This window comes from Papaver somniferum, chromosome 1 (genome assembly GCF_003573695.1).
Source record: "Papaver somniferum cultivar HN1 chromosome 1, ASM357369v1, whole genome shotgun sequence".
Classification (NCBI taxonomy): domain Eukaryota; kingdom Viridiplantae; phylum Streptophyta; class Magnoliopsida; order Ranunculales; family Papaveraceae; genus Papaver; species Papaver somniferum.
Window position 1 is genome coordinate 182,492,117 of NC_039358.1, and position 27,968 is coordinate 182,520,084.

At 36.9% G+C, this 27,968-nt stretch overlaps 1 protein-coding gene and 1 pseudogene across 1 annotated transcript; one reads left to right on the top strand and one right to left on the bottom strand.

Moving 5' to 3' along the window:
* Positions 1-3,207, top strand: LOC113309445 (annotated as a pseudogene).
* A 288-nt stretch (positions 3,208-3,495) lies between these two features.
* Positions 3,496-27,934, bottom strand: LOC113309419 (callose synthase 9-like). The gene is made up of 52 exons (XM_026557854.1): positions 27,708-27,934; positions 27,139-27,343; positions 25,453-25,550; positions 25,021-25,184; positions 24,494-24,605; positions 24,175-24,288; positions 23,970-24,095; positions 23,169-23,258; positions 22,411-22,508; positions 22,169-22,286; positions 21,280-21,411; positions 21,126-21,202; positions 20,956-21,034; positions 20,647-20,769; positions 19,748-19,850; positions 19,300-19,423; positions 18,990-19,179; positions 18,842-18,894; positions 18,437-18,497; positions 18,264-18,345; positions 18,059-18,108; positions 17,564-17,650; positions 17,215-17,300; positions 17,080-17,104; positions 16,032-16,126; positions 15,815-15,896; positions 15,364-15,524; positions 14,414-14,534; positions 14,046-14,143; positions 13,856-13,946; positions 13,595-13,755; positions 13,363-13,472; positions 12,607-12,741; positions 11,929-11,997; positions 11,675-11,852; positions 11,465-11,579; positions 9,938-10,057; positions 9,312-9,427; positions 9,116-9,199; positions 8,911-9,023; positions 8,689-8,741; positions 8,429-8,605; positions 8,182-8,229; positions 7,643-7,801; positions 6,813-6,926; positions 6,641-6,729; positions 6,397-6,555; positions 6,221-6,323; positions 5,115-5,234; positions 4,893-4,943; positions 4,610-4,792; positions 3,496-3,948 (listed from the first exon to the last, which is right to left on the bottom strand). Exons 2-52 carry the CDS (start codon positions 27,338-27,340, stop codon positions 3,712-3,714), a joined length of 5,736 nt encoding a protein of 1,911 aa, XP_026413639.1. The 5' UTR covers positions 27,341-27,343; positions 27,708-27,934; the 3' UTR covers positions 3,496-3,711.
* Positions 27,935-27,968: the final 34 nt, after the last annotated feature.

Consider the following 27,968-nt stretch of genomic DNA (forward strand, 5'->3'; position numbering starts at 1 on the left):
GTTTTTTAAGTTTGAGACTGGATTTGTTTTTGGTAACCGTAACTAAAATTTTAATATTTGGTTGAAACTTTTCCTTTTAAAAAACAATAATCTGTCTTTTCGTCGACAAGAAAAGTAGACGGAAGGAACCATTTAATCGAGGAGATAGATATCCAGAAGAAAGGATTTTTGAGTTCTGATCCTAAGTAGGGTATCAAGGTAATCGGTTTTGAATTTAAGAATCATATTTGATCTACATTTCATAATGGCATTTGGTGATTGTTTTAATCAGATCTGAATTTTGTTATACATTTGATCTGCTTTACATGTGTGAATTATCTATATCCGAAACCTCAGTTTCATGAGTTTGTTGTTTCTTCTCTTTATTTTTGGCGGAATTTTGATGTTCCTAGATTTGCATTTCTCAGTTTTGATATAGGAATATATTTTGTCAAAAGCATTAGATGGATGGGGCAAACTGAATTTGGCAAACACCATTGAGCATTCTAGGTCTGAAATCCTTGCATATGGATTTGGATGTCGGGGTTTTAAACCACGATCTCGGACCAGTTTCAACATTTTAGTTCAGGGATTGGTACTCTAGATAGAGACTGTAATGTGCCGAAATTCATCTCACTAGTTACTGAGTTTGTGGGGAATGGGAAGGAAAGGTTTTTTCGTTTCGGCTACTAGTTCTACTTTGAAGAATATAATTGGAATCTGCTAGGACCATTTTAAGATATTAAAAGATTCAGCGCATGGTAACTACGTATTAGCATTTCCTAGATTTTAACTCGTTAATCTTCTGTGTAATTTTGAATGTAATAGATTTTTTTTTCAGAGACATCATGATACCATTTTGCCAAGAACCTCAACTTGGTTTCTTTGATATTTGTTTTCAGTCCTTTTGATATGATATTAAACACTCAAACCTCGAACTAGACCTGCTATTGTCTTTTTACTGTACATTGCAAGCACTTTGAGGAAAGTGGGTTGTATTGTGTATTTGTTCAACCAATTGCCAGGGCTAGATGACTGTTTACCTCCGAAAGATATTTGGTAAGCTCCCTTACCCAGATATGAAACACGAAAGAACTCGTTTTACTTCAGAAAATGAAGCTGATGGGAGCTGAATGCACTTTCTTTTTTGTCTGTGTATTATGTTGCTGAAGCTTGGTTTTTTCTCTCCAGCAGGTAGTGCATCATGGCTGACGTTGATGATATTCAGCCCCTTGTTTGTGACAATGGGACGGGAATGGTTAAGGTAATTGATGGGGAGCTCTCAAATGGGACAATTCTTCTTAATTAACCATCTACACACTCCTGATGATGACTTCTCCAATGTCTTTTACAATCTTTTTTGTCTTTTTTTCTCTGATTTAAATTTCCCATTTTAGGCTGGTTTCGCTGGAGATGATGCCCCTAGGGCGGTGTTCCCTAGCATTGTAGACGTTCCTCGTCCACTGGTGTGATGGTTGGTATGGGTCAGAAAGATGCTTACGTTGGAGATGAGGCTCAGTCCAAGCGTGGTATTTTAACTCTAAAATATCCAATCGAACATGGGATTGTGAGCAACTGGGATGATATGGAGAAGATTTGGCATCATACCTTCTATAATGAACTTCGTGTAGCTCCCGAAGAGCATCCTGTTCTGCTTACTGAAGCACCCCTGAACCCTAAAGCTAATCGAGAGAAGATGACTCAGATTATGTTTGAGACCTTCAATGCTCCTGCTATGTATGTTGCTATCCAGGCTGTTCTCTCCCTTTATGCCAGTGGTCGAACAACTGGTAAGCATCTCTACATTCTCTGGGTTTCTAAGAGGAATGTGGTATGCTGATGGAGATTCTTGTTGTTTATGCTAACAAAAGCACATTGTGCATAGGTCTTTTTGTGTATTTCTTTATACCAACTATGTTGTTACTGTGCAGGTATTGTTCTTGATTCTGGTGATGGAGTCAGCCACACAGTTCCCATCTACGAAGGTTATGCACTCCCTCATGCCATCCTGCGTCTTGACTTGGCTGGACGTGATCTTACAGATGCTTTGATGAAAATCCTGACTGAACGAGGTTACTCATTCACCACCACGGCTGAGCGTGAAATTGTGAGGGATATGAAGGAAAAGCTTGCTTACATTGCTCTGGATTATGAGCAGGAGATGGAAACGGCCAAGACAAGCTCATCTGTAGAGAAGAGCTATGAGCTTCCAGATGGACAGGTGATCACCATTGGAGCTGAGCGTTTCCGATGCCCAGAAGTCCTTTTCCAGCCATCAATGATTGGTATGGAAGCTGCTGGTATTCACGAGACCACATACAACTCTATCATGAAGTGTGATGTTGATATCAGGAAAGATTTATATGGCAACATTGTCCTCAGTGGTGGGTCCACTATGTTCCCCGGGATTGCTGACAGGATGAGCAAGGAGATAACCGCTCTAGCTCCAAGCAGCATGAAGATAAAGGTCGTGGCTCCTCCCGAGAGGAAATACAGTGTCTGGATTGGAGGATCCATCTTGGCATCCCTAAGTACTTTCCAGCAGGTATTTGCTTCTTTTCTTTTTTCATATTTGTCCCAAAATTTTTGACATTGGCAAACAGAATCAACAGAGAATTTATGGTTGCGAATTAAATGGCTAGTAAGGCATGATAGGGCTTCGCCACCAATGAGAAAAAGGGGTAAAACGAACCCATACTCCACCTGCTCATGAGAACAGTAACACAAATCGTGATTTTGGTGGCTTTTCTTAAATGGGATACGTTAGGTAAGTGATTGCTTACTTGACCGAAATTTTGGATATGATTGCAGATGTGGATTGCGAAGGCAGAGTACGACGAGTCCGGGCCATCTATCGTTCACAGGAAATGCTTCTGATTTTTTTTATTTTATTTCTTAAAAGTTTGAAGCAGGTTGTGCAGGTGAAGAAGAGAGAAGTATTGTTCCTTGTCTAGAAGAAAAAAAACTTCAGCTTTACTTTATCATTTCACTATTTCAGTGTCCAGACATAGTTTTGTTATAATTTCCTAATTTGAAAATGTGTATTAATGCATGGCCATTGTTGGTTTTGGTCGGGACATAGGGAAAGTCAAATCATCTATAGCATAGCTCGGTTTCTATATAACTGAGTAAATATATCTTCCGCGCCAAAATTGTGCTTCATAACATTTTTGCATCACTTGATTTGTTATTGAATCATCAAGTAAAAGTTATTGGCTCGTTAAGTAAGTTGGAATCTTATCATTTTATCATAATGAAACTATGAAAGAAGGAATCTATAAAATAATGGAAAAAGACAGCTCCTACAGCATAATCAAGAAACCAAGCAAGGGAAAATCAAAATTTATGCACCTGGTGATAGTTGTACATTTATTACACGCTGCCATGAATTTTTAGCTCATTAATCCAGCTTTTAAAATCTATGCATCAGCTGGATTACCCTAATTTCATCGATATGAAAATTACACTTGCAGGTTTGAGAAACATAGACTCCTGGAAAGTATCTATCATCACAACTGATCAAAATACAAACAAAATTTTATACAGAAGAATTAGGAATCATTACACCGTTCTTTATACAGAAAGTATTTCCAACCTCTCATGAGATATATCATCACAACTGATCAAACGTCATTACACATCTTACTATCCTGACACTGAAAAATGGAGTAAAGCCTAAAAACATTTCATTCCTACATTTTACAATACAGAGTTTAAAATGAAACACAGCCATCATAGATCAGAGTTCGGGTTGTTTCCAGCAAGGATGAGAGAAATCTCCAACCCCCGGCTAAATGCTTGGTTGAACATCAGTCGTGTCTGAAATGTTGAGACAAAGGGGAACCAGGAGAAAATGGCAATGGGAATGAAGATAATCATTCCCATTCCAGCATCATATAGACGAGCAATGGAGCGTATCGACTTCCACAACCCAAGCTTCTTCATCAACGGCTTGCAAGCAACAGTTATCTATAATTTCATTAAACAGCATAATTTTCAAGTCGCTGTAAATTAAATGCCAAAAGAGTGTACAGATACTTCAAATGCCAACTTTAAGTGATGAGATCTCATGACAACATATAATCATTTTAGCCTAGAAGCAATACTTCTAATCCCTCACATTAAACAACTAAATATAAGGTTCTAGGCTCACTGACGGGTGATTTCCAATAAATCTACAAAGTTGATTTCTTGAATGCTGAGGAGAACGTAAGTCATAAGCTGGCATCCTATACCAGTACCACTCATCATCAATGTTGATGTATATATATACAAACAAAAGGCTATTCTGAAGGTGATGACATCCTGGGGAGAACATAATTGATAAGGCATCCTATACCAGTACCACTCATCATCAATGTTACATTATACTAGTTGTACCACAGTAGAGCACCATCTCAGTTTTACCTCAAAAAAAAACTATAGTAGCATCTCTTAAATACCTATACTTGAGTCTGAAGTTGACATTCATAAATACAACTGACCAAAATGTTCCTCTACAGCAACTACCATAAAACTGGATTACTCTAAGCATCAAAATGCCACTTCGTTCAGTCAGCTCAATATAGAGAACGGGAAAAAGAAAAACAGTAAGTGTGAAAAAGAACCACTAGCAGGCCAGGAATATTACCGAAATAATACCCCATCCAGTGGGTACAAATGCCAAGATGCAGGCAAAGATATCTGGCACGGATAGATTAGTCAGTACCACTGCAACAGCCAAACCAGCCATTGCTAGCATGAATGATACGCCTTGGACAAAGCGCAGCACCAGCTGGAAATTAACAGATATCTTCTGGCTAAAGGTAAACACCTGGAAAACCCACCACATGAGGATGAATGAATGTTCATAACATGATACCAGAAGTTTTCTTCCAGAAAACGGGATACGGTTTGATTCAAGTAGTTTTTACCTTGAAAAGAATAATGAGAACAGCAAGCACGATCCACGATAACCCGTAGACCTGCAAAATAATAACAACTTGAGTTCAAGCATAGGCAACAATAGAAATGTTTCTTCAGTAGCAATGAAATTCTTTTGATTTGCAATTACACTTTTTCTATGACAAAAAAGAGGGCCCATACAAAAAAAAAAAAAAAAAAAAAAACAAATTTTATTTCTCAAGAATGTCTACCGTCAAAGAGGTATCATCCCCTGATGCATGCAGCTTGTAAACAATGCCGTACTGGAAAATGAAAAATCTTAAACTCAGTAAGATCTCCATTAACCTCCCTCCAAATGTTCGAATATGTTCCTACAGATATTAAAAGACAAGATTTGGCATTAAAAATATGCTAGCAAAAGCTAGTGATAAAATAAAATGTTATAAGACACTGTCTTAACAGAAACCAGACTTTTAGAATAAGTGTGGTGATACATAATAACTTGCATCCGTAACATGTGTAAGGTTTTGTCCATCACCAAATAGCTCCATACAAGTAATTTGTTTCTGAGGTCAATCCCGATCTAATAGCAGAAAGGATCACTCGCAATCTCAAACTTGGTGGTATAGATAGTGCCCCCGAAGGTTAAAGCTGAGCTTTTTTCAGATTCTAAGAACGAATTTGGCAGTAGCCAGTATACAGGTTTAAGACATTTGTGCTATGTATTGTATATAACTGCACGCATAACATAATGTAAGCCAACCAGTATGCTCCTCTCATCTGAAAAAAAGAAAAGAAACACATCTCTTCTTCTATCTAAAACAACTGTTACATGCAATACTTCTATTGAGCTTTCCATACATCAGACAATAGTACCATATTTCTTACCAAAAACATCTGCCACAGCAACTTAGTAGTGAATGAACAAGATGCTTTCTGGCCATCTCACCATAACTGATTGCTACTGAATTGTCAACTGCGGATTTAGAGTCTCTTTTCTTTGTTTCTTTTATAGGTCAAACCTATTGTACCACAGAGGTTCCACGTACATTGGAATAATTGTTTGGCACACTAAAAGACGACTCAATTTAGGCGCTCTCACATTTATAGGGAATATTCTAGCCCACGCATTACCCAAATGGTCGCACTAACCACCTGATGTTCCATAACATGCTATGGGGAGTGACGGATCTCAGAGCGAGGGATCTCTGTTGACTACCTACATATTTGTGATATTTTCTTTTTTATTTAGATGTTTGAGACTAAGGTTCACCTCCTATTTCAATTTTCAATAAAATACTCCTCCGGGAGTTTGTCAAAAAAGAAAGCGTCAAGCCAAGGTAGCAAGACAAAATACCAATTCCCCATCCCACCAAGCTTCCCAGCTCTCCTCGCCCTTTACTCCGATACCACCTCTATACAGGAGCCAATTTGTCCAGTCTCTGAAGTCCTCTACAGTCCTGAAGAGCAGTAGAACACACTTGTCATTCTACTTGTCCCCGTCTAATGAATCAAAAATGGAAAGTTACTTACTTCTGCCATTCAAAACCAGATGGATTGAACACATAGGGTGCAAATAGCCAAGAGAGTGCCATGAACCAACTGCTAACAGAAAGAAGAATATAGCCTAAAGCACCACCATCATCATATCTATAAGCAGCGTACACCACCAGCAAAAGTGCAACTTCTAACCTATAAAGTTTTGGATGACAAGAATTAAAAACAGCTCCAACTTAATTAAAAACAATCACCAAATCCAAAAGAACAGACCACATACCCTTTAACAAAGTGGCTTCGCGAGTATAGCCTATAATTTGCTGAAAATTTAATATGTTGCACCACGAACCCCCTGCCTGTTGCTTGATACTGTTGAGAGAAACTAATTTTTAGATATTTTCTGAATGAAAATGATAGAAAAAAGATACTAAGAAAGATCAGCAAAAATATACCTTTGCACCCCCATGGAGAATTGTCCTACCAAAATAATGCGTTCTTGTGCCAAGAGAAAATGTGAAGAAGACAGAACAAAGCTGGAGTTGCATTGTGATAAAACTGACAACCGCCTACAGGAATTCAGAAGATATATGCAGAGATAAAGAAGTTTCCTCGAGATCAAAAATCTTTCACTTTTAAAGGGGTAAAAATGTCTATATAGGTGAATAAAGTGAATGGCCAACACAACAAATAGATCTAGCCAGATCACACCATATGGAAGGTGCCAACTTGCCAACAAAATCAAAAGAAGAAAATAGCAACACTAACATGAGATAATATCTTCATAAGGAAGCCATGAGATATGACTCTCTAAGACAATGCAGAGTAGGATCCTCGTATAGTTTAGACATGATGCTTCTAAGATACCACTTATCAGATTTGCACATGCTCGATATTGAGATGTCAGTTCCTTTACCTTACTAAATATGTTTATTGCAGTTAAATCCACTTGGAAATACCACGATTTTTCTGGAATATATGACCAAGCCATATCTACCAAAATTAAAGTCACCTGTAGCGCATGCATGAAATTTGTTTTTGGCTAGTGCCCAGGACCAAGACTAACTCTCTTAAATGGCGTTGGCATGACTGCAAGCTTAACATAGAGAAAAACCAACCTCCCAAGGCTATGGGGCATTATATATATATATGCATATCAATAACAAACAAGATTTAATAATTAGTGTGACATGGCAAGTAGCTGTAGGACTGTTCATTAATTAATCACCCAAAGAAAATTTTAAGTAAAACATAGCAAGGGACATAAGTTTTAGAGACGATGTACCCTCAAAAAACCTTGCTCCAAAATGAATCCCAAAATCATCGGTATAGCAGTAAAAACACCGATCTGGAAAAGAAATTGTGTATTGAGAGCAGCAGTCAATGCAGTGTTCTGCAACACATTGGCTTTTTCCATAATAGATTCACCGGCTCCAGAGAGTGCCTAGATCAAATCTCAGGATAAGTTTTTCAAGATGGCAACTTCAAATCTCAGCTACTCAAGTAATTCAAGAGAACTTCAAAAGCAAGACAGGATAAATGAAACACGTATTTTTCACCCCTTCAGAGTTTTATACAGAACTGCAACAACATAGCTACTTTCTATTTATAACAAACAAGCAGTAAGAATTATTTAGCAAGTTCCTATTGCTATCATCGAAGATGCACAAATTTTGAACTCTGAGTCATAGATGCCTAGTCACCATCTTACAGGATGCCATCAGCCAACAAGACATGCTTCACGGAATTAAGAATATTCAGACAATACCTGCTTTGGTTTTAAGAATCTATCAGTATCATATAGAAGCAGAGATGCCAACTCACCAAATATATCTTCCCGTACAGAAAAATATACACAGTCAGCACTGTTAACTGCATAAACATGAAAATGTTCAATCACCGGAGAACTTTAAACTGCAAGTTAATCTACTCAACATGAGAAAACGAAATTCAGAACATATTCACCTAATGTGTATATGAAAGTGAACCCAAGCCCTAAATCTTGTCTAAAGTTCAAGAATTTTTTTTATAGGACTGAGAATGGTCTAATAACTGCAGTCGAGTAGCATACCATAGTACAAAAATAAAATCCAACAGTGGTGAAGTAGAACGACAGCATGCGGAAGAAATCAAAGAGTTGACCGAGTCTGTAAATGTCCCTACTAAGAACCTGTTCACCATTACCACTAGCCACTTTCCCTTCAAATACTGCAATCTGATTAAGACCAACATCTCGACCTTTTCCAACCTGTAGGTACATAATAAGAGAACTGCAATAACCCAATATAATGTCAAATACGAAACGTTCTTTGAGCAAACGTCCAGTCATACCTGAATGTACTCATGGTGAGTAATATTGCCTTGACGCAATGTTGAATTGAACCCTGCACAAAAACTAATAATCTTGAGACACCTTTTTTTTTTCTTTTTTTGATAGCATTATTTTGAGACACTAAGCAAACTGATATTCTTCATTGGCTATTTCCTCAGCAGAAAATTCAGTCACTAAGAGAAACTATGAATAGTTGCCTCACAGCAATATATTGGAGTTACCAGCATATATATCTTCGCTAATGTTAATAACACGTGATGCTTTGCTGATGCCGCCTCTTGTTATGTGGAAAACTCGATCAAACACATCTGGATGTCCATAATGCATGCGCACCCTATATAATTCGAAAAGATGTAAAATGTGTTACCTCTGAACATGTATGGAAAAATTTAAAACAAACCATATGCACATGATAGGTAGACTTACTTCAGAGGATTTGCTAAAACACGTTGGCCTAAAGTTACAAAACTTGTCTCTTGGTTGGACATGAATGACGCCAAGGATGAAACACTGTGAATCATTACAGAGAAGCGATCTTGATAATTATAGATACAAAAGAAAACAGTGACGCAGTTATGGTACATACACAATTGTCAAATGAAGGAAAGAAAGAGAGGTATACCTTCCTGTGAAGACATGCTCTCTTACACCAAGAATAGTTGGAGGACGAATACCATGATCATGATAGAACTCCTCCAGCAAATTTCTCATCTTCAAGGCTTCCTCGAAGTAATTATCCTAAGAAAAAGTATTCCATAGAAGAATTAGGTCGCCCAAAAAGAAGTGATAGGGACATGTAATCAGCAAATTACAGATTTAAAAGAGTATTATCTCTTTATCTCTTTTAAAGAGAGAATTTAATGAAAGCAAACAAAAGTACAGCTACGTATTTCTCCAGACATAATTATGCCAATATCACAACCAGCTCTTGCTATCTTTACATTGGACAGTACCTTACTAGATGACACACAGTACCTTACTAGATGACACACTAAAGAATTGTACCAAGAAGGGACAGTGATTTTCCATATACAAACAATAGTTTAAAAAGCAAATCATTCTACAAACTGTAAACCAGGCACAGGAGACCACACACTTCTTGTGCACTGGATTTTGTAGAATGACTCTAAGAAAATCTCAGATATACGAGTCTGATGTAAACAATAAAGGCGAGGATACTCATAGAGAAAGACGGGCTATAGCTACTACACATAATGTTTATCCAGTAAAAGTAAGAGTCATGGTAACCTGATTCATATCAATTGTCTGAACTGCACTACCACGTGTAAAAATGATAGCATGGTTCTGGTTTTCAGGCTTCCCTTCACCAAGTTTTGGATCTCCTGGTAATTTTACGGAGTATATTTCCTGCAATACGAGAAGAATTGGCCATGCAAATTTTCTGGATTAGCATGAGAGGAACTTTGAACATGAAGCAAAAAAAAGAAATTGTATTAGGCCTTTACATGCTTGAGTATGCACAAGCATTTTGGTTTCAGGGTTTGTTAAGATGTCATCTTTATTAAAGCAGTTAGTCAGCTGGTAGTCCACAACACCAGTTTCGCATTCAAGCATTGCCTCTGATCGCAATCTTTAACAATGGCACATAAATGGCTGATTACTAAATGTTTATACTCCAACTACGGGTTTTTGTTTCTTTTGTGTAGCTAGTTTTAATGACCAACAAGTTTTAGAAGAGAATACGCTCTAGGTAGTGGACCGTTGTTTCAACTCTATGATCTGACTGAGGAGTTGATTGATTAAGATAGATAGCTTGTGTTCTTGTGAAGTGAATCCTAGGCTCTCTGAGTAATCTTTTTGCACTAATGTAGGATGAGAAGATAAAGATGTCTTTCTTTCATCTAGTTTTTGAAGGGGAAGTGGAAAATCCTAGGCTCACTACAAAGTAAAATCTTTTCGCACTAATATAAGATGACAAAATAGAAACACGAAGGCAAAGCGTTCTTATTCAAACATTTAATATTTTGGAAAGCTCACATAAGGTATTATCAAATGATATGTTTACACTAGCTGATTACTAGCTTCAAGAATTGCCTCAGGTCGCAATATTTAGCAATGACACTAGCTGATTACTACACAATGTTGACACTCCACTACTGTTTTTTTTTCTGCTAGCTAGCTAGCTTTGGTGACTAATGAGTTTTAGAAAAATTTAACACTATGGATCAAAGAATAGTGCAATCATGGAGCATAAACAGCATGTATTCTTGCGGAATGGAAAATCTTAGGCTCCCTAAGACTAGGTCTTATGGCCTTCACAAGAGCAAGAACCGTGGGGAAATGAAGGGATTCCAAAATTTTGGAAATTTAAGAAAGCTACACATAAAGCCTTGTTCCGCTGATATGTTTCAATATCTATATCACTGGTTTCGGGTTCATGTGCAATGGCACATGATGGTGATCAGTAGACAATGTAGATACTCTATTACAGTTTTCAGTTTCGAAATAGCAAGTTTTCACGACTTATAATTTTTAGGAAGAACTAACCGCATACGGTAGTGAATCATTGCTTCAACTCTGTGAATTGATCAAGGAGTAGTGCATTAGTGGATTGATTAAGATAGACATCTTAGGTTCTCGTGAAGTCGGAAATTTTAGGCTCCCTATATGTTTTAAAAGGTTCCTCCTAATTTGCTAAATGATGTCATAGTTAACGGGAATAATTGAAAAAAGATAAATGACATCCAATGAGAGAAAGATGTCATAATATAACGATAGGAAGACCTAAAATAAGAGGGTCAGTTAGATTCAAACCTTGTCTTTCCCATTGTCGTCAGCCTTAACAAGCTTTGAGTAGTACTCTGTATGAACTCTACCCTCCTTTAGAGTTTCAACAACATCAATGAAAGCAACTCTAAGAGCCTCGTGTCTATTAGCAAAAGCAATCATCAATATCTAAGAAACTAAAAACAGTTGATAAAACATCCATACACAAACACGAGATCGGAATGAGTTGCATAATACCGTTGCATCAGCATTGCAATGTCTGCAGCCTCTGGTTTTTGTTGTTCTTTCTGTTTCCCATAGATTTGGCATGTTACAACATACGTAAACTTAAGATCTGCCTGCGCTCGAGCTTCAGGGGACAGCTCAAAACCTTGAGTGTCAAAGGCCTCCTTTGCTGAGAGTGTGGCTTCCGTATCTGTAATTTCCAACATTAGAGCATCTCCTAATACAACTCAAACAAGAATATAATATATGGAATCAAGAATGCAAACCTCCGGGAGAAATCCTTTCCAAATAGCTCTGGAGCATAATTGCCTTCCTGTAGTACATCATTCCCCGTACTGCATCAACTCCAGCAAGTTAAAGAATGCAGAAAAACTACAAACTACAAGAGCTAAAAGGCTAAGAGAAGACATACAGCAATTTTAGTTTCAGTGAAAATTGAGGACCAATCTTGCATATAACCTAGCAATATCGAAAAGGTCACACAGAATTACCAGGAAGAAAATTATAACCGTTTCTTCAAGAAACTAAAATTCTTGTACTAACTCAACTTTAATAATCATGCTGCCTGATCCTTCATATGGTAATTTAATTTGATAAAGAAACAAACAGTACGAGAATGAGAGGGGGAAAAAAAGGCAAACACAAACCCTCAAGAATCTATTACTTAAACCACATGCTGTCACTTTAAATTTAAGCAATCAATTCAAACATAGAGGATACAAAAGATATCCCACAAAATATGCTGTCACTATCTTGGAAGGTGTCGTAAAATTGGTAAGAAAATATTAGACAATCAGTTTAAACATCAAGAGTACGAAGGATAATCTTCATTCAGAAATCAATGCAACCGACACCAAGTACTATATCAAAATTATGGAGCTTTCTCAACAAACATAGAAAGATCAAGAAATAGGAGACCTAGTGAAAAGTTTTTAAGAAATTACCAGTCCTAGCTAATGTTTGTCCGCGGTAAGAAGCCCAAAACCTAAGCTCCAGGACATCGCTGGGATTTTCAAAAAGTTCAGAGTCTAAAGTATTCTCGTCTCGACCTATTCGAGCCAGAAAGTTCTTCCACTCATCTGCAATCAACAGGTTAATTCAAAATAATGAGTTAAAATAACAGGACCATCTGTAGGTATATAAATATGATATAGCTCAGATCATACCAAACAGATAGTTAAGTATGATTAGATTCTGGAGTTTATAAAAAAGTATGAAAACAATAGATGTCCAAAAGAGAAACAAAATCTCCACTCGATCTGCAAATCAATTGCCTGTGCCAGCCACTTGTATATCAATTAGTAAGGTTGCATACAGTACTTCACAATGACAACGCCCATTAGAAATATAGAATAAGTTTATAGTGCCAGCTGGAGCTGGTGGACTTATCACAGCATAGAAAAATGAAAGAGTAAGTTTTATAGTGCCAGCTGGAGCTGTTGGACTAATTTGACTGAAACTTGCACAAGCGTTTATGAAGGTATGCCAACTCAGAAGCAATACATAAGTTGAATCGCTCTTCTTTGCCCATAAAACCGATTCCATAATATGATTGTAAAGCATATAGATTATGAGCAGCATCCAAATGTCCAGCTCGAAAAAGTAAATGGACGGTAGACAGAAAATGAAGGAGAAAATTGTAACGAACCTATAAAGATAAAAGGAGATATGCAGCATTTTGTTTTGAGAAGAAAATAAACCTGGAAATATCTTTTGCAGATAAAACAATAGAGATATCCCATCCTCATTTTTCTTTCGCAAATCAGCCATATTATAAAGTACAATCTCAGAATAATACGGAGTGAACACACTGCAATTTATATACCCACGCAAACAAGATTAATGTCCATCAGCATTATATATACAACTATAGCAATATAGAACTCATAAATAGAAATCAATAGAGCACAAAATGCATTGGGAAAAGAAAACCTGAAAGGCACCATTTCGCGGACTGGCTTAGCAGCAGGCATCTCCATGAAAAGGGAATTCGTGAAGAACTGCAGCCTCCTCCTGGCTTCCAGATTTTTTGGAATGTTTGCAGCTGAGTCTTTGATGGTTAAGAGTGAGTGCAATCTCTTAATTTGTGCTCTCTGGGTTTGTTATAAATTACATAGTTTCAAAAAGTAGAAACAAATAAGTGCTATAAAGCAAGCTACCTGGAAGGAAAAGGAACAAAGTTTAAAGATATACCAACTCAGCATCTTTGGGCCACTTCAAGTTTGAGAAAAGTCGACCTTCACTCCTTGCATTTATTAAAATACTCCATGTTTCATAGTTTCCTCTACAATGAAAATAATAAGTAAGAACCACAAAGGCACAAAATAATTCTAAAGCAAAAAACCAAACATTTCACTATAATCACCACTTTAGATTACGGTACCTCATATTAACAGAAAGAATATCATGCTGGATCACATCGTAGAGATCTTGCACAGCTTTCACAGCACCCTTTTGCAATTCAGGTGATTCTGTTCCCTTCTGTGGATGTAAAGAAACTTCATTATTGACAATCCAAACATGAGTAGAATGTGCGATCCTACACTGACGTTGCTTTAATAGATAAAGCAGTTATCTCAATAATCATTCCATTGATTTAATGACAGGAAGACAAGAAACCATGTTAAATAGTATAACTTAGAGGACCTATGAAGACCACTAACATCAATCATTAAATGTTAATGTTATTCTACAAAAATAAATAATATGAAATGCAAAGTAGCAAACAGGAAGAATAGAACGAGAACCTACCAGAATTCCAGTCAAAGCAGTAATTCTGGATATGACGAGAGGCAGCTTAACTAGCTGAAGGTCAAAATGAATCTCCTTCTTCATTATACTCCCATGAATATCTTCATAAATCCTCTCCACCCTATCCAGTACCATAAGATTAAAAAGATTTGTTATTAGTTATAAGTCATGAAAAAGAGGGTATCCAGGAACTGAAAGTAGCAGTATGCCTCTTAAAGAGGCATTTCGAAGGCAAAAAAATATATAAGTTGGTTGGTTTGGCAGTAGATGAACTCAAAAACAAAAGATAAAAATACCAAAATGGAGAAATTGTAGCGACTGTGGAGACATAGCGAAAATGTGATGACTGATTTGGTGATGCAGTAAAGTAACAGAGGTTGTATGGCAACGGTGGTGCAACATGGTGGGACAACATATTTTATTATTTACCAATTGGTTACTGGATATACCAATGTGGGGCGGATTTATGACATGCAATGGTAGCAGATCACAGTAATCGAGTTACTGGCAGGAGCGAAGTTTATGGAAGTGGAAGTGGTGCGAGCATAAACGTCAAGAGGGAGCCGTGACTGGGATGTCAGTCGCAATAGGTATGATGGCTAACTGGTTGTGTCGTGGTATAACGGGAGTGGCTTTCCCGTAATGAATTTTAGAATTGGTTGCAGGGTTCAGGGTAGTGGTGGTGGGTTGGTGATAATTAAATTGTGACTTGAATGGCTAACGAGTCCACCGAAGGAATATACTGTACTTTCTATTAAAGCCGGGAACAGGGAAAAGAGGCGGAACAAACAATGCATTTTTTTCAAAAAAAGAAACATTCTTGAAAAGCTATTGGAAAACTCTTGAAGCTAGCATCCATACTACTGCCTTACTGTCAGAGTTTAAAGAAGAAATATGTGGACAAAACTTTGACACAAGAAAGCAGTAATAACCAGATGAAGTGTACTTACCACATCTTTCCTTCATCATCAAGTATCTCTGTCAAAATGTATCTAATAGTGTGATAGCACTCCTCGACTGCATACTTCATGTAGTCATCTCTTGAAATCCTATCCCATAGTTCATCTTGCGAGTCCTTGACCTCACCAGCAATATCCTTAGCCATAAATAACTGCAGAAGAGGAAAGAAAGGGAAAACTGAACAACTATGAACACACTAATCTGAACAAAGCACATTGAATGGAAAGTATGGTCTCTGATTCTTATTCAGGTCTTTTAAGCCTAGCTGCCACAATTATGTGGGTTTACCTAACTAAAATTTTAAACAATGTTGTTTCTCTCTTGAAGGCTAAGGTTGTTGTACCCCCTTCTCCTCTTTTTCCTTTGTATTTTCATTGTAAAAACATTTCCTCCTGCTAACAAAACAAGACTGATCTGGCAGCAAACATAAATATACCGTACCTTGCTAGCAAGAAGAAATAGGGGCCACTGAACTAAGGGCATATTTCCAGAATTTAGGGGCATGAGAAGTAACTCCATTTCTCTGCATATGAAAAGCACACAATATTTACGAAGAGTAGGAATGTGAAAGAGAAGTGTGTACTAGGTGTTGAGATTTACAGAAGTTGATGTGTGAAACCAACAAAAGGACAAAAAGCAGAAAACTGATGATACTCACAAGCTAGTAAGATAATCTTCTTCTCGCAAGTTCTTTATAATCTCATTCCAAAAGGGGGAAAATTGAGCAGCGTCTGCTTTGTTCTTCTCAAAAACCTTGACTTGCAAAGATAAATAGCATTAGAAGAAGTTCATATAATGGCTAGAAAGCAGGCGAAACAAATAACTGAACTAAGATTCCCCGCTATCAAAATATCAATAGTCAATGAAGAGTCGAACCCTTTTTATCTTGGGTACAATCCAATCCTTGTGTGAGATATCCCTCGAATTGGTTTTTCATTACCAGATAACAGAAATCAAATTGTATCTTACAGACACATTGGGTCACAAGGAAATGCTTACACAAAAATAAATTCAGAGGGAACACACCAGCTCAAGATTCTTCGCCTAAATTTAATATTTACCGTTAAGTTCTGGAGAACTACGCTTATTTCAACTTCCTCTCAGACATCTCTTGAATCATGTTGTACTAGACGACATTCTCTTGAATTGGGAATATATTTTTGGATGTAACAGGGCATACCACAGGATATATGAGTTAATAATGAAAGGCTTGAAGAATAATAGTACTTATCTTAATAGGGAGGCTGCTGTCAGCCTTGGACGGCTAACGGTCGATAACATGAATATTTGTGGAAAACAAGTTATTTCATTCTTCAGCACCCTCGTGCACGTATATGTATGACACCATGAATATTTTATCCCAAGTTCTAGAGTAATGTGATTCACGGCTACCTACTGTTTTTTTTATATAAGTATTTTGTTCTTAATGTAATTTCCCATTACCATACAAAAAGCACAGCGGACCATTCAATCGGCAATATACTCGTTAGGAATATTGTGGCATTGCAGGCTTGGGAAGCTCCCTAATAATTGGTGTTTCCGGAATAAACATAGTTAAAACAAGTTTTTTTTGTACCCTGTTTTCTTTATCTTCTTATACGTTAAAGGTTCTTGGGAAGCTTTAGATTAAGTTACATTAATAAATTTCTTATTCTTAATTAGAAAATAAAGGGTGCATCGCTGTCCGAAGCAAACTTCGGTCTTACCTGATTGGAGGTTTGGAGGAAGGACCTGCAACACACACATTGCATTCAGACGCCTATATTTAACATAATGGAGGGGAGAGGAGAAGCAAAATAGAAAACACAAATAATAACAAAAATTACAGCGGCGAAAACAACCTTCTCGAAAGAGGAACATGAAGAGTCTCCATAAAAGCCCCAGGAAACTTTTCAAAAAGTTTATGGACAGCTTCCAATGATCTAATCTGAAATAGAGAAGAAAAGCTTACTATACTGATAAGTGTTCTGCAGTGTTAAATGGAAATACTTGCTTCTCTTCAAGAACCTCAATAACATGCTACAAGAGCATAATAATTACAGGTGACAAGGAGGATAATGTAAGCACCCAAGTACGTGCAAGGACAGGAACTTAGCGCAACTCAATTGAACATTTTACTTCTCAACCAAATCATTTCTTCCAGGTTACAATGCATGCAATGTTAGAACTCAGAATCAAACAACGACTCACCTCCCCAAGACGATCCCTAGCCCCAAGAAGAAACCCAACAATGGCCGATATAATTGTGTAAAACACATAGATATCTAAGAGGTAGATCTGCAGAAAATGCAAACAATTTAAAAGGTCTCAGGAAAGGTAATCTAGAAATCAACAAACATAATAATGGACACAATGGTCTTTCTACTCCACCTTTTAAATTATATTATCCCTTAAAAGTAGATTTCTAGCATACTAATTTGCTAGAAAATATCAAATTTATCAATCAATTTGATTTGACGTGATGTGGTGATGTTTTTTCAGAATGGGAACTAAAAAGCAGTGTCTGAGAATTTTGTTATTCATGAAGGTATATCGATCCACGTGTAATAGAGAAACAACTTCATGTTGCCGTGAACAGAAAATTCTCCACATATGAAATGACCATCTAACCCTGTTTAAAACTAAAGATCATTGCATAATGCATGTGCTGTGTATATAAAAACAAAAATTGGTAGTAATACTTACAGCAATCACTGGTGCCCATAAGCTTGCAATTGCCAAAGCATTGTGGTTATCTGCAGACACACAGCAGTTTTATCATATGATGTCTCCAAATGAGGATTAGGAAACACACATCACAAAGTAGACGTGCTTAGAAAGGCAATAGCACCTGGGTGCAGAAGGCAAATTAGACTCTAAAAGTAAGTGAAACCGAAAACTTCTGACTTACTCTTAGATATGAAATCATGCCATGAATATTCTAAAACGGGAAGATTTGCAATAATTCTTGTAGGTTCCACGAGGGGCTCAATCTGCATAAATCATCCAGGAGGGTATAATACACATATTCATACGGAAGTATCTGAGGTCCAATGCGAAGAAATATCTCAAAATGCAACTTGCCTGGAGAAAATAAGCAAATGCAAATTTGCAGCCTAGCACGACTACCCAAAAAAGCATATACCTGCGGGATGATAAAAAATCACATTAAAAGCACACTTCAGTAGTCATGCGGGTTGATGCATTAACCAAGTCCATAGATAAATTAGAAACATTTTGACACTCCAAATAGCATCATGAATAATAAAACATGCATTAATCTACTGTCTAGCACAGTGATAAATGCAATTTACAAGTGAGGGCACAACCTGCAAATAACATCAGTAACTGACACTCTGCAAATGTTCAGCATACATAATTACAATACACATAATAGCCATCAGAAAGCGGCTGACAATTATTAAGACACAAGGCACACCGTAGTAACAATTACAAGAAATTTTATGTAGCAAAGCGTAAAAAGATTACTTGATATAGTCACTGGTCCTCTCATACATCCCACGCCCAAGGTAGTAGCGCTCCTTCACGCAGCAACGATACAAAAATATGAAAATTGCATACTGCTAAGTTAGGATATGCGCAGATTATAAAGCAATGTGCAACATAAGAAACAAACCTGGTGCATCCACTTAAAGAAGCGAATTATAGCCCAGCGATCACATGAATTAGTCAAGCTATGGCATGCAGGTATTCGCATGAGGAGACTAAAAAGCAGTTGGACACCAGCGTATATTCCTATGACAAAGGCGTACATCCGAAATACAACAGAACTCGTATTTGGTTTGCTTTGCTCCTGAAGAGCTTTCCTGAAATTGACAGAAACATTGCTTCCTCATCTCTTGGTCCACGGTTTGAGTCGAGCAAATAGAAACTTGAAACCAACCATGAAATCCGAAACCATTTGGTGAATACTGAAAATAACTTACACGTAAAGATAGGATATTACGACTGAAGCACCGGTAAACCATAGAAACCGAAGAAAAATTCGAGAAACTGCTATGTGTCGTGATGTAGTATAGGCTCCATACATCATGAGAATGTCCAGCACACCTGTACTACAACAGGATTAGCACACTGATGGACAGAGAAGAGGAGGTGAAGAGGTCATTCAATCAAGCTTCCATTCCTTGCTATGCATTTCCTTCTTAAATATACCCCCACTGCATTACACTCCTCAACATACATAAGAGGTGAAACATTCTTTCTCTTGCACAGTGTCTATAGTGAAATAAGAAAAGTGGCATGCACATGTGGGTGTCAACAAGAAACAAAGTTTACAATAAAAATATTTTAAAGGGAAAAAAAAAGCACAATATGGTGTATAGCAGATTTTATATAGTGCCAAGACTGAATTGCAGGGTAGTACAAACGTACTCTCAAAAAACTTCAATATGACAAACGTCGGGCCAAGACTAAGAACCTCTCTTATTGTCTTATCGTTAAACTTCCCTTGGTTGAAAGCGATGATGACGAGTAACTGGAGATTAAGTAACAAGCAAAAGGCAACAAATACCAACAACATTGTTAATCAAAAGCACCAAAACTATATTATGGATAGGAAAAGATAGAAACCAGAAATAAAATTAAGAGTTTCTAGTCAAGAAAAATGTATGCATGAAGTAAATAATGTTATGCATTTCCTCGAAGCCCAGATAAACTGTAACAAATTACAAGATACAGCATCAATTATATAATGCATCTTCTTCACGAATCATCTAGCAATATATGAATGCTATAGGCCACTGATACTAGCAATAATTCCAAATGTACTAGTGAACATTTAAATTATCTGAATGAATGCCAACAGAGACATGAGGTTTTGAACTATAGGGAAATTAATAGAAGCAAAATGCAGAAAAGATTTATGCAAATATTAAGTAAACAACATTTATCATGATTTCAGGTTATCCTGCATTTATTGATCACAACACAAACAAAATTTACGCATCCTAATTCACGTTATATCAACATAGTTAGCAGGGCAAGCCATTGATGGGTCAGGTTAACATGCACAAAAAGCCCCAGTATCATGGCAAGACATGAACTGCGCAGCAGCTCACCCAATTTCAGGGAAGGCGTTGCCTTGCCCCTAAAGGCGCTGCCTCGCACTGCTAACAAAGAATGCTACCATGTTATCAATTAGTCCCACTTATACTAATCTACTAGTGTAAATAATAAACAGAAACTATTTTGTCTTGTTTCTACCTTGTTTGATCATCTTTAGTTGTATTAAAAAAAAAAGGTACATTTAGCTTTTAATCTTAAAGTCTAACCTGAAACATCATAAATAGAAATATCCACAATCGGTGGAAACTATGATAAAGATGGAGAAATGTCCGGTGCTCTACAAAAGAAGTCTTCCCTTGGTGCTGACCTCCAGTACATGCCAGAAAATCCTGCAGATTAACAAATAATCAGGAGTAAAAATACATAACTCGAAGACCAATAAGAAAGCAAGAAAATCAACATAAAATATGGGTCGTAGCTAAGAAAAACGGGAAAATTCATAGATAAAAAACAACCTAAACGAGTGAAAGGGCAAGAAAATTTTAGTAAACTGATTAGCCTGCGCAACCACAAACCTTAGACCTCGGTATGGGCTTCATAAAAAAGGGTGAATTTCTGCGCCACGGCCAACTAAGCTCGAAACAATGTAGTGACCTGGAAGAAAAAAGAGGAGGCGAGAAAAAAAAATGAACAATTAGCAAGCGCTTGTGTTCGTGAATGAAGAACTCTGAGCATATACCCTTACCAAAAGTACTCATTGAAATCGTCATAATTCCTCCATGCTGAATGAGCTGCCTTGCCATTATTATTGTTTTTAGATTCCTGCAAGTTTAAAGAATGTAAGCTATATGAATATAAGAATTTAGAACCTCGAGTTATTAAGACCACACAAAACTTACCGCAGCCACGACATCGTACAAAGGAGAAATCACTTGATCAAGAAATGACGCACGGCCACCAGTCTGTAACTTGCAACTATCAGCTTGCACTGCACTTGACTGCCTTAAAATCACATCCATTTCTCTGACCATCTAAATGTCCAATTAGAGAAAAAGCACCCATAAGAAAAGCAACCGAGAAAATGAAGCAATGACCAACTCTAGAATATGCATATACGCTATGTTGTTAAAGCTACAGTATGCTCACAATGCTTATTTTCAAAATTTAAGTTTACTTTAATGTTTTTAGATAACTCTCACGGGACACTATATTAACGCAAAAAAACGAAAACAAATATATTAAGACCATAAAAATAGAAAACATGGGATTCTAATAAGATTTCCCGCATAATTAAATCAAATAATTTGAACACCTACAAGGCTATAAACGATTGTCCTTCAGGTGCATATTAGTTTGTGAAAGAACTAAGCCCTCTTCCAAAGTTATTCGGTTCGTATGATTAGGTACACGATCCCATGACATGTCTTAAGCTTTTATTGAAAGTTTTTGGTGTCTTCAGCATGTCTTTAGAACTGATCTTCTTCAAATAAAGTAACGGAAACAGCAAGAAAGCAACCACTGATGCCCAAAGAAGAGGCACATGACTTAATAAGTAACAAATAATGAAAACGTGGAGCAAAGTTGAACTTTTTTACTGCTTGCTACATTCCTCCAACAAATTGCATAATTCCACACACCAAATGACACTTCAAAGGGTCTTTACTGAATTGCATGAAGAGTGAATTTCTAATGAAAATAATCAAATGCTGCCATTGACATGAACTGCTAATGAACAAGTAAATAAGAAAACATCATGAAGTTAAGATATCTATAGAAGGGTCTACTTACATGATGAAATATGTAGCACAGACACTCTGGAAGAAATCGAATGTTGGCAGCTTCTCCCCATATGAGAAAGTACAAAGAAACAAACAGTAGCTTCTTTTCCTTATTCACAGTGTCCAAGCTGCACAAAACAAAATATTGGAAAAGGATAATATCCAGAAAATATAAAATAAAGATTGTCAAACAATAAACACTACTCCGGGATAGTACTAAGATACATCTCCCTTAAACAAGATAAAACATACCTGCCCCAAGCTGGCTGAATACCCAAGTAATTGCACCACTTGATGTAGTTATCAAGTGACTTCAAAAACACTTTCTGTACGGCAGCTTCATCCAATTTCTGAAGCAGGAAAATGCACAAGGTAATGATAGAAGGATAATAGACAATCAACTGGTAAGAACTTCAAACCAACTTTTCACGATTACATTACATTGTTGACAAAAAGAGAACATAATCAGCAACATGTGATATGCTATAAATTAAATTATATAAGTGTGTCCATTCAGAATAAGACTTATGGTCTCCCCAAAACATCATTTAATACTTTGCACTTTGCAGGGATGGAATTAGTAAATTTAAGATTGGTGAGTGACTACTGAACCCCGCCCCCTCTTTGTCTAACACGGCGTATGCTGATAATAGCACATTAGTTTTACAACAGCTTTCTCATACTGACCAATCAGGGAAAAAGAAAAGAAAAGAACAAGAGAAATAAAAGCATACCTAATGACACATCGAAGTAGCAACCGAGATTGTGAATATACAAAAACAGAGGATTAATTTATTAGATAAGCAAGTTAAACTACTGACCAATCAAAAAAAAAAAGAGAGAACATGGAAATAGACAATCCTCTAAGGCTGCTATCTGTTTAGGGCGTACTAAAAGCAAGAAGCTAATAAGCTAATAATTCACCTAGAAGGAACAAGAGATAAGAAACTGTTGTGCCAGTGTAAACAAGTAAATGAGTAAAGGAAAAGGCTTAGATTGAAGACACATACCGGATCAATTTCCTCTGTAATGCCAAGTCGAGATTGCTCATTGGCAAGGAGGAGAACAATATGTTCCCTCTGGTTACCAACATTGTCCTTCTGCAAAAATTTAAAACGTACTGATGTTAGAGCATATTCAACCTCCGTGTACCTGTTCCTCCAAGACCATGGTTCGAAAACTATAACTTATAGTTCAATATCTCATTCACTAGTTGTTCGTATAAACTAAAGAACCCGAAAAGCACTTGCCCTGCGTTCTAAGTTCTAACCAATTTCTAGGAACAAAACTGAAAACTGGCATCTTTATCATGACAAGCTGATGTTAGAAACGAGAGTTCTGTAGCGTACTTCTCCATAACAAGCTCATAACTTGGTGTTAGCAAATGTGCGTCAAGAGGGACTTGATCTCTTAAAAATAAGGTGTAAGCATATGTGATGTGTCAAAAGGTTGTGAACAAAAGTTCCAAACAATTTTAGCATACAATTTAGGGGTTTGTCTTAAGTAAGATTTATACACATACATAATTGATCTTTATAAGAATAGGCGATTTCACTCCCTTATTTGATTTTATAAAGCTGAATAGTAAAAACTTCAGAAGAAATCTTACAGTTGCTATTAAATAATTCCAAAATTGCAGACATATTAAGAATTTTGGTCGTTATCATAGCGCCAAACTGTAGCTACCAGACTTGACCAAAACCAACATGTTTCAATAATTTTGATCGCAATACCTCGACATTTTGTACCTTGACTCAAGCAACGAAAATATCCTTTAACGTAATACTTCAAAAATCAATCATTTAACAAACCTGGAAACCAAAAACGTAATTCAGAAAATCAAGCATATCTGCATTCCTCGTCTCAGGAGTCGAATAATCTTCTGGCAACTTGGGCAAACCTCTAAAGTACCCTAAAGCTGAAACTGCAGCCCGTACCTACAGTAAACCAACAGTAAGTCCACAAGTAAGTCAATACAATCAGAAACCTGAGACCTATCAAGGAAAAGCAATTTACCTCAGGTAAAGACACAATTGCATTTGTTGTAGTCAGGGCTGCATCCAGTGGAACTATGTTGAAAGCGATTAAATCCTCCGTCATCGCTGCATCAGATTCTATCACTCGCTTCAGCTGAACAATTAAGCAAAATTAACCGAGTAAGAAAATCTGTTCCTTCAATTGGGTCAGCCAGATAATACAACTGTCAGTAGGAAACAGAGATGATATCACAGGATTACTATATATAAATGGATGCACGCCATAATAAATCTATACATGTCCACTTTCCACTTTCTCCATTAAATGGATAGTAAATAACAAGGACCAGAAATCTAACCTCTTCAGAGATCAATCCATCTGCATCCTCTTCACTTAGCTTCTCTAGCACTGCACCTAAAACCTTCAGAGTCGCAAACACCCTTTTCCTTTTGACAGTTTTCCGTTCCAACCTTATTTTTATTAACAGATTTTTCAATAACTATAATATTGGAAGTAAGAATAAAAATCAATCTACTATCAAGAAATAAATCATTTAAAGATACTGAAGCCGCAACAGGCATGAGGAAGAGTAAGACATCGAACGAAAGGGAACAGTGAAACAGCACGCATTCAATCAGAAGCTAACGAAATACAGGAATCAGTTTGTAACATAGTTTCAGTAACTATAAATATTCTTACAACTGGATACCTAACTCTTCCTACCCCTTATCATGATCCACAAATAGATACCACATAAACAAGAAAGGGAACAACAAAACAACACCTTTAAAAGCATGCACTCTCCAATCAAGCAAGAAAAAAGATACAAAGTTCCATATTCTAGTCATTCAAAAATATAAAAATATATATTCGTATAGCACGTACTCTCCAAGGTTACCACTGAAAGCACCAGACTCCCTTAACTTCATTTCATCTTCACGTAACTCATCTACTTTGTTATTTTCTCTGTAGAGCTTGTAAAATTCCCGTAAGCGAGCAATGTCCTGGCTTCTGTCTATGCTTAGACCTTCCCTCTTAAGAAGTTTTTGCTGAAAATTAGCACAAAGAATGCAACAAGGTTTAAAATACTATCACTACTGAACTAGTGAACTAGTGAACTCGTAACAACTCCTTTAGGTTTTGAAACTATCTGTCATCTGATTTATGTTATTTTCTTCGAAAACATGACATTATGACGAAACACGGAACATATGTAGCTGCCACAAATTCCATAATTCACTCCTTTTGGTTCTGGCTTTTTCTATCATTGCAAATATTAAAAATTTACCAGTCAACATTTCACAAGCAAAAATATACCTTGATCACAGAATTCAAACCGGTCTTGAATTGTAGCACACCTCTACCTTCACTGTTGGGGTCCAAGTTTTGTGCCAATGCGTAAGCATGCTCACAAACTGCAGCACAGGACCATATATCATGCCAAAAAACTGAAATATCCAGTTCTTAAAAATGCAATGAGCAAGCACACTATATAATAGTAGGCCCTAAAATTCTAGGTGTGGTGATGTGAGACCCTGGGCTGGTCATTCCAAGGGATTGGCATCCACAGCCCACATGCAACTTGTGCCGATAAATAGATATATGCACAAAAGATGATTCCCTAGAAATTGACCAGATAACATAAAAAATGCGTCTTGTTTATTGTCGAAACCCCACTCGTTAACCAAAGGGAACATTATTTAAATACCCCTTAAAATCTATCTCTTGAAATATACCCTTACTCAATTTTTAAAAATACCCCTACCTTCTGAAAAATGGAAGCAACTAGCACAAGTTGCTTCAAAAAGTGGACACAACTAGCACAAGTTGCTTCCAGAAGTGGACGCAACTTTATACAAGTTGCTTCCAAAAAGTGGAAGCAACTTTCTCAAGTTGCTTCCAAAAAGTGGAAGCAACTTTCTCAAGTTGACTCCAAAAAACTTAATTTTTACCCCTCAGGGGTATTTGTGCAAGGTCAACCAAAATGGAGGGTATTTATAACATTCCCACTTAACCAAACAATAAATTCAGAGATCAGTTTCTCTCCCCTCATAATCAAAAGAAGGGAATAAGTTACTAGTTATAACCAGGAAGAATTATAGGCTTCAATCTAGGCCAACCCTGAGCATGACGCAACAAACCTTCGGTCCACTGAGCTAACAAAAGGAAGTTTAACAAGGACAGACTAAAATCCATTAAAGCCCTTTTAAGAAAAAGTCCCACTTAACTCATTCAAATTCAAAATGGGAGTATAAATCCAGTGAAGAATCATGATTTTCTTCAAAGACGTCAATCCCAGATTAAAGACTTGACTACTCGCAACACTTTACCAACGTGTTCTTGTTGGTGTTGCTACAATATTTATCTAAATGTAGTACACAGCAACCAGGAATATTAACATTTGTCAAGTTTATAGTAGGGACCATTTAATTGGTAAGTAAAAAGTCATTCCAAGTATACATGCACTCCACGAGTAGGTAGTTTCCTAATCCTTATCCACTACAACCTTACTAGATTATTTTTCAGGCGTACTTTTATCCCCAAGAACAATCAGTAACTCTTTGAAGATAGGTGTGATTTTTCTGCCATATATAATGTACCCTTTCAAGATTTTTTCCATTCAAGAACCATATCTTGGAAGGGGCCACAATACTGATATCAATAGCAAGATTGAATCCCTCAATCCTAATGGACTTCAGAAGGTCTCTCATTGCTCCCAATCCGAACAGGCTATTTCGACCTATGCAGCATATTATTGCATTTCTTAGTATTTGAACCCCCGTTGCAATTTAAACTATGTTAATGAGACTCTGAGAATGAGATACTAAATCGTTAACTATCTATGATAAGTTGATCTGTTATTTCAAACCGCTTGTATAGTGAAATGCAAATGCAAAAAGCTAACTATTGGTAAAATCGTGCTTGCACAAAAGTAATAACAGTAAAAGTGTTCAGATAAAATTACAATAAAGTAAATGACATCAAATTAAAACACAAGCTTACGTATTCTTGAGATATTTGGGTCTTGATCTTGTATTTCATCAGCAGCCCTCAAAATTGCATCTATATCCCTATTGTTCTCCAAAGAAGACGGAACGTTACCGGCAATTCCAGTAACAGGTCGACCAAATGCATCACCACCCGTACGTTCCCTCCGTAATGCAGCACGCACTAATCTCTCCCAGTTTTCTTCTACTCGAGACATCTCCTAAAAAAACCAGAAAAAGAAAAAGGAAAAGTAGAAAATGAAAACCTAGGTTTTCACTACTATACAGCTGAAATCAAATTTTAACAACTCAATGGCTATAAACAAGCCTTAGCAAAAGTCTGGAACTGAACGAATAAGTCAATTAGCCAGCTAAAAGTCATCAAACGAAGAAATGAAGTAAAAACTTAACGATGAAGTTAAGCGATTTGAATTGTAGACCGAAACTGTAAAACCCTAGAAATAACAAAAACTGGCAGGAAATGAAAACCCGATCATAACCTTACGGATTTTCATGATTGAAGAAGATAAAACTTATTAATAAATCATCTGAGAAGAAATCAAAGCAGATAGAGATTTATCTTACGAGTAGAGTTGTTGTATATCGATTTACGAATTCGCAGTTCCCGCGCCAGTACTTGGCTCCTTGATGCAGAGAAATGTGAAGAGTTGTTGTATGAGTGGGAGGTGAATTTGAAAAAGAAGTGAGATCTCAGTTGAGATGGGAGAGAACCGAAGAGAGAGATGAAATATTACGACAGCACTGAATTTTCTACGACGCGGTAGGACGCGACTTTACCTTTCTCGGACAAAAACCAATTAGAGGGAAGTCACCTAATAGCACCAA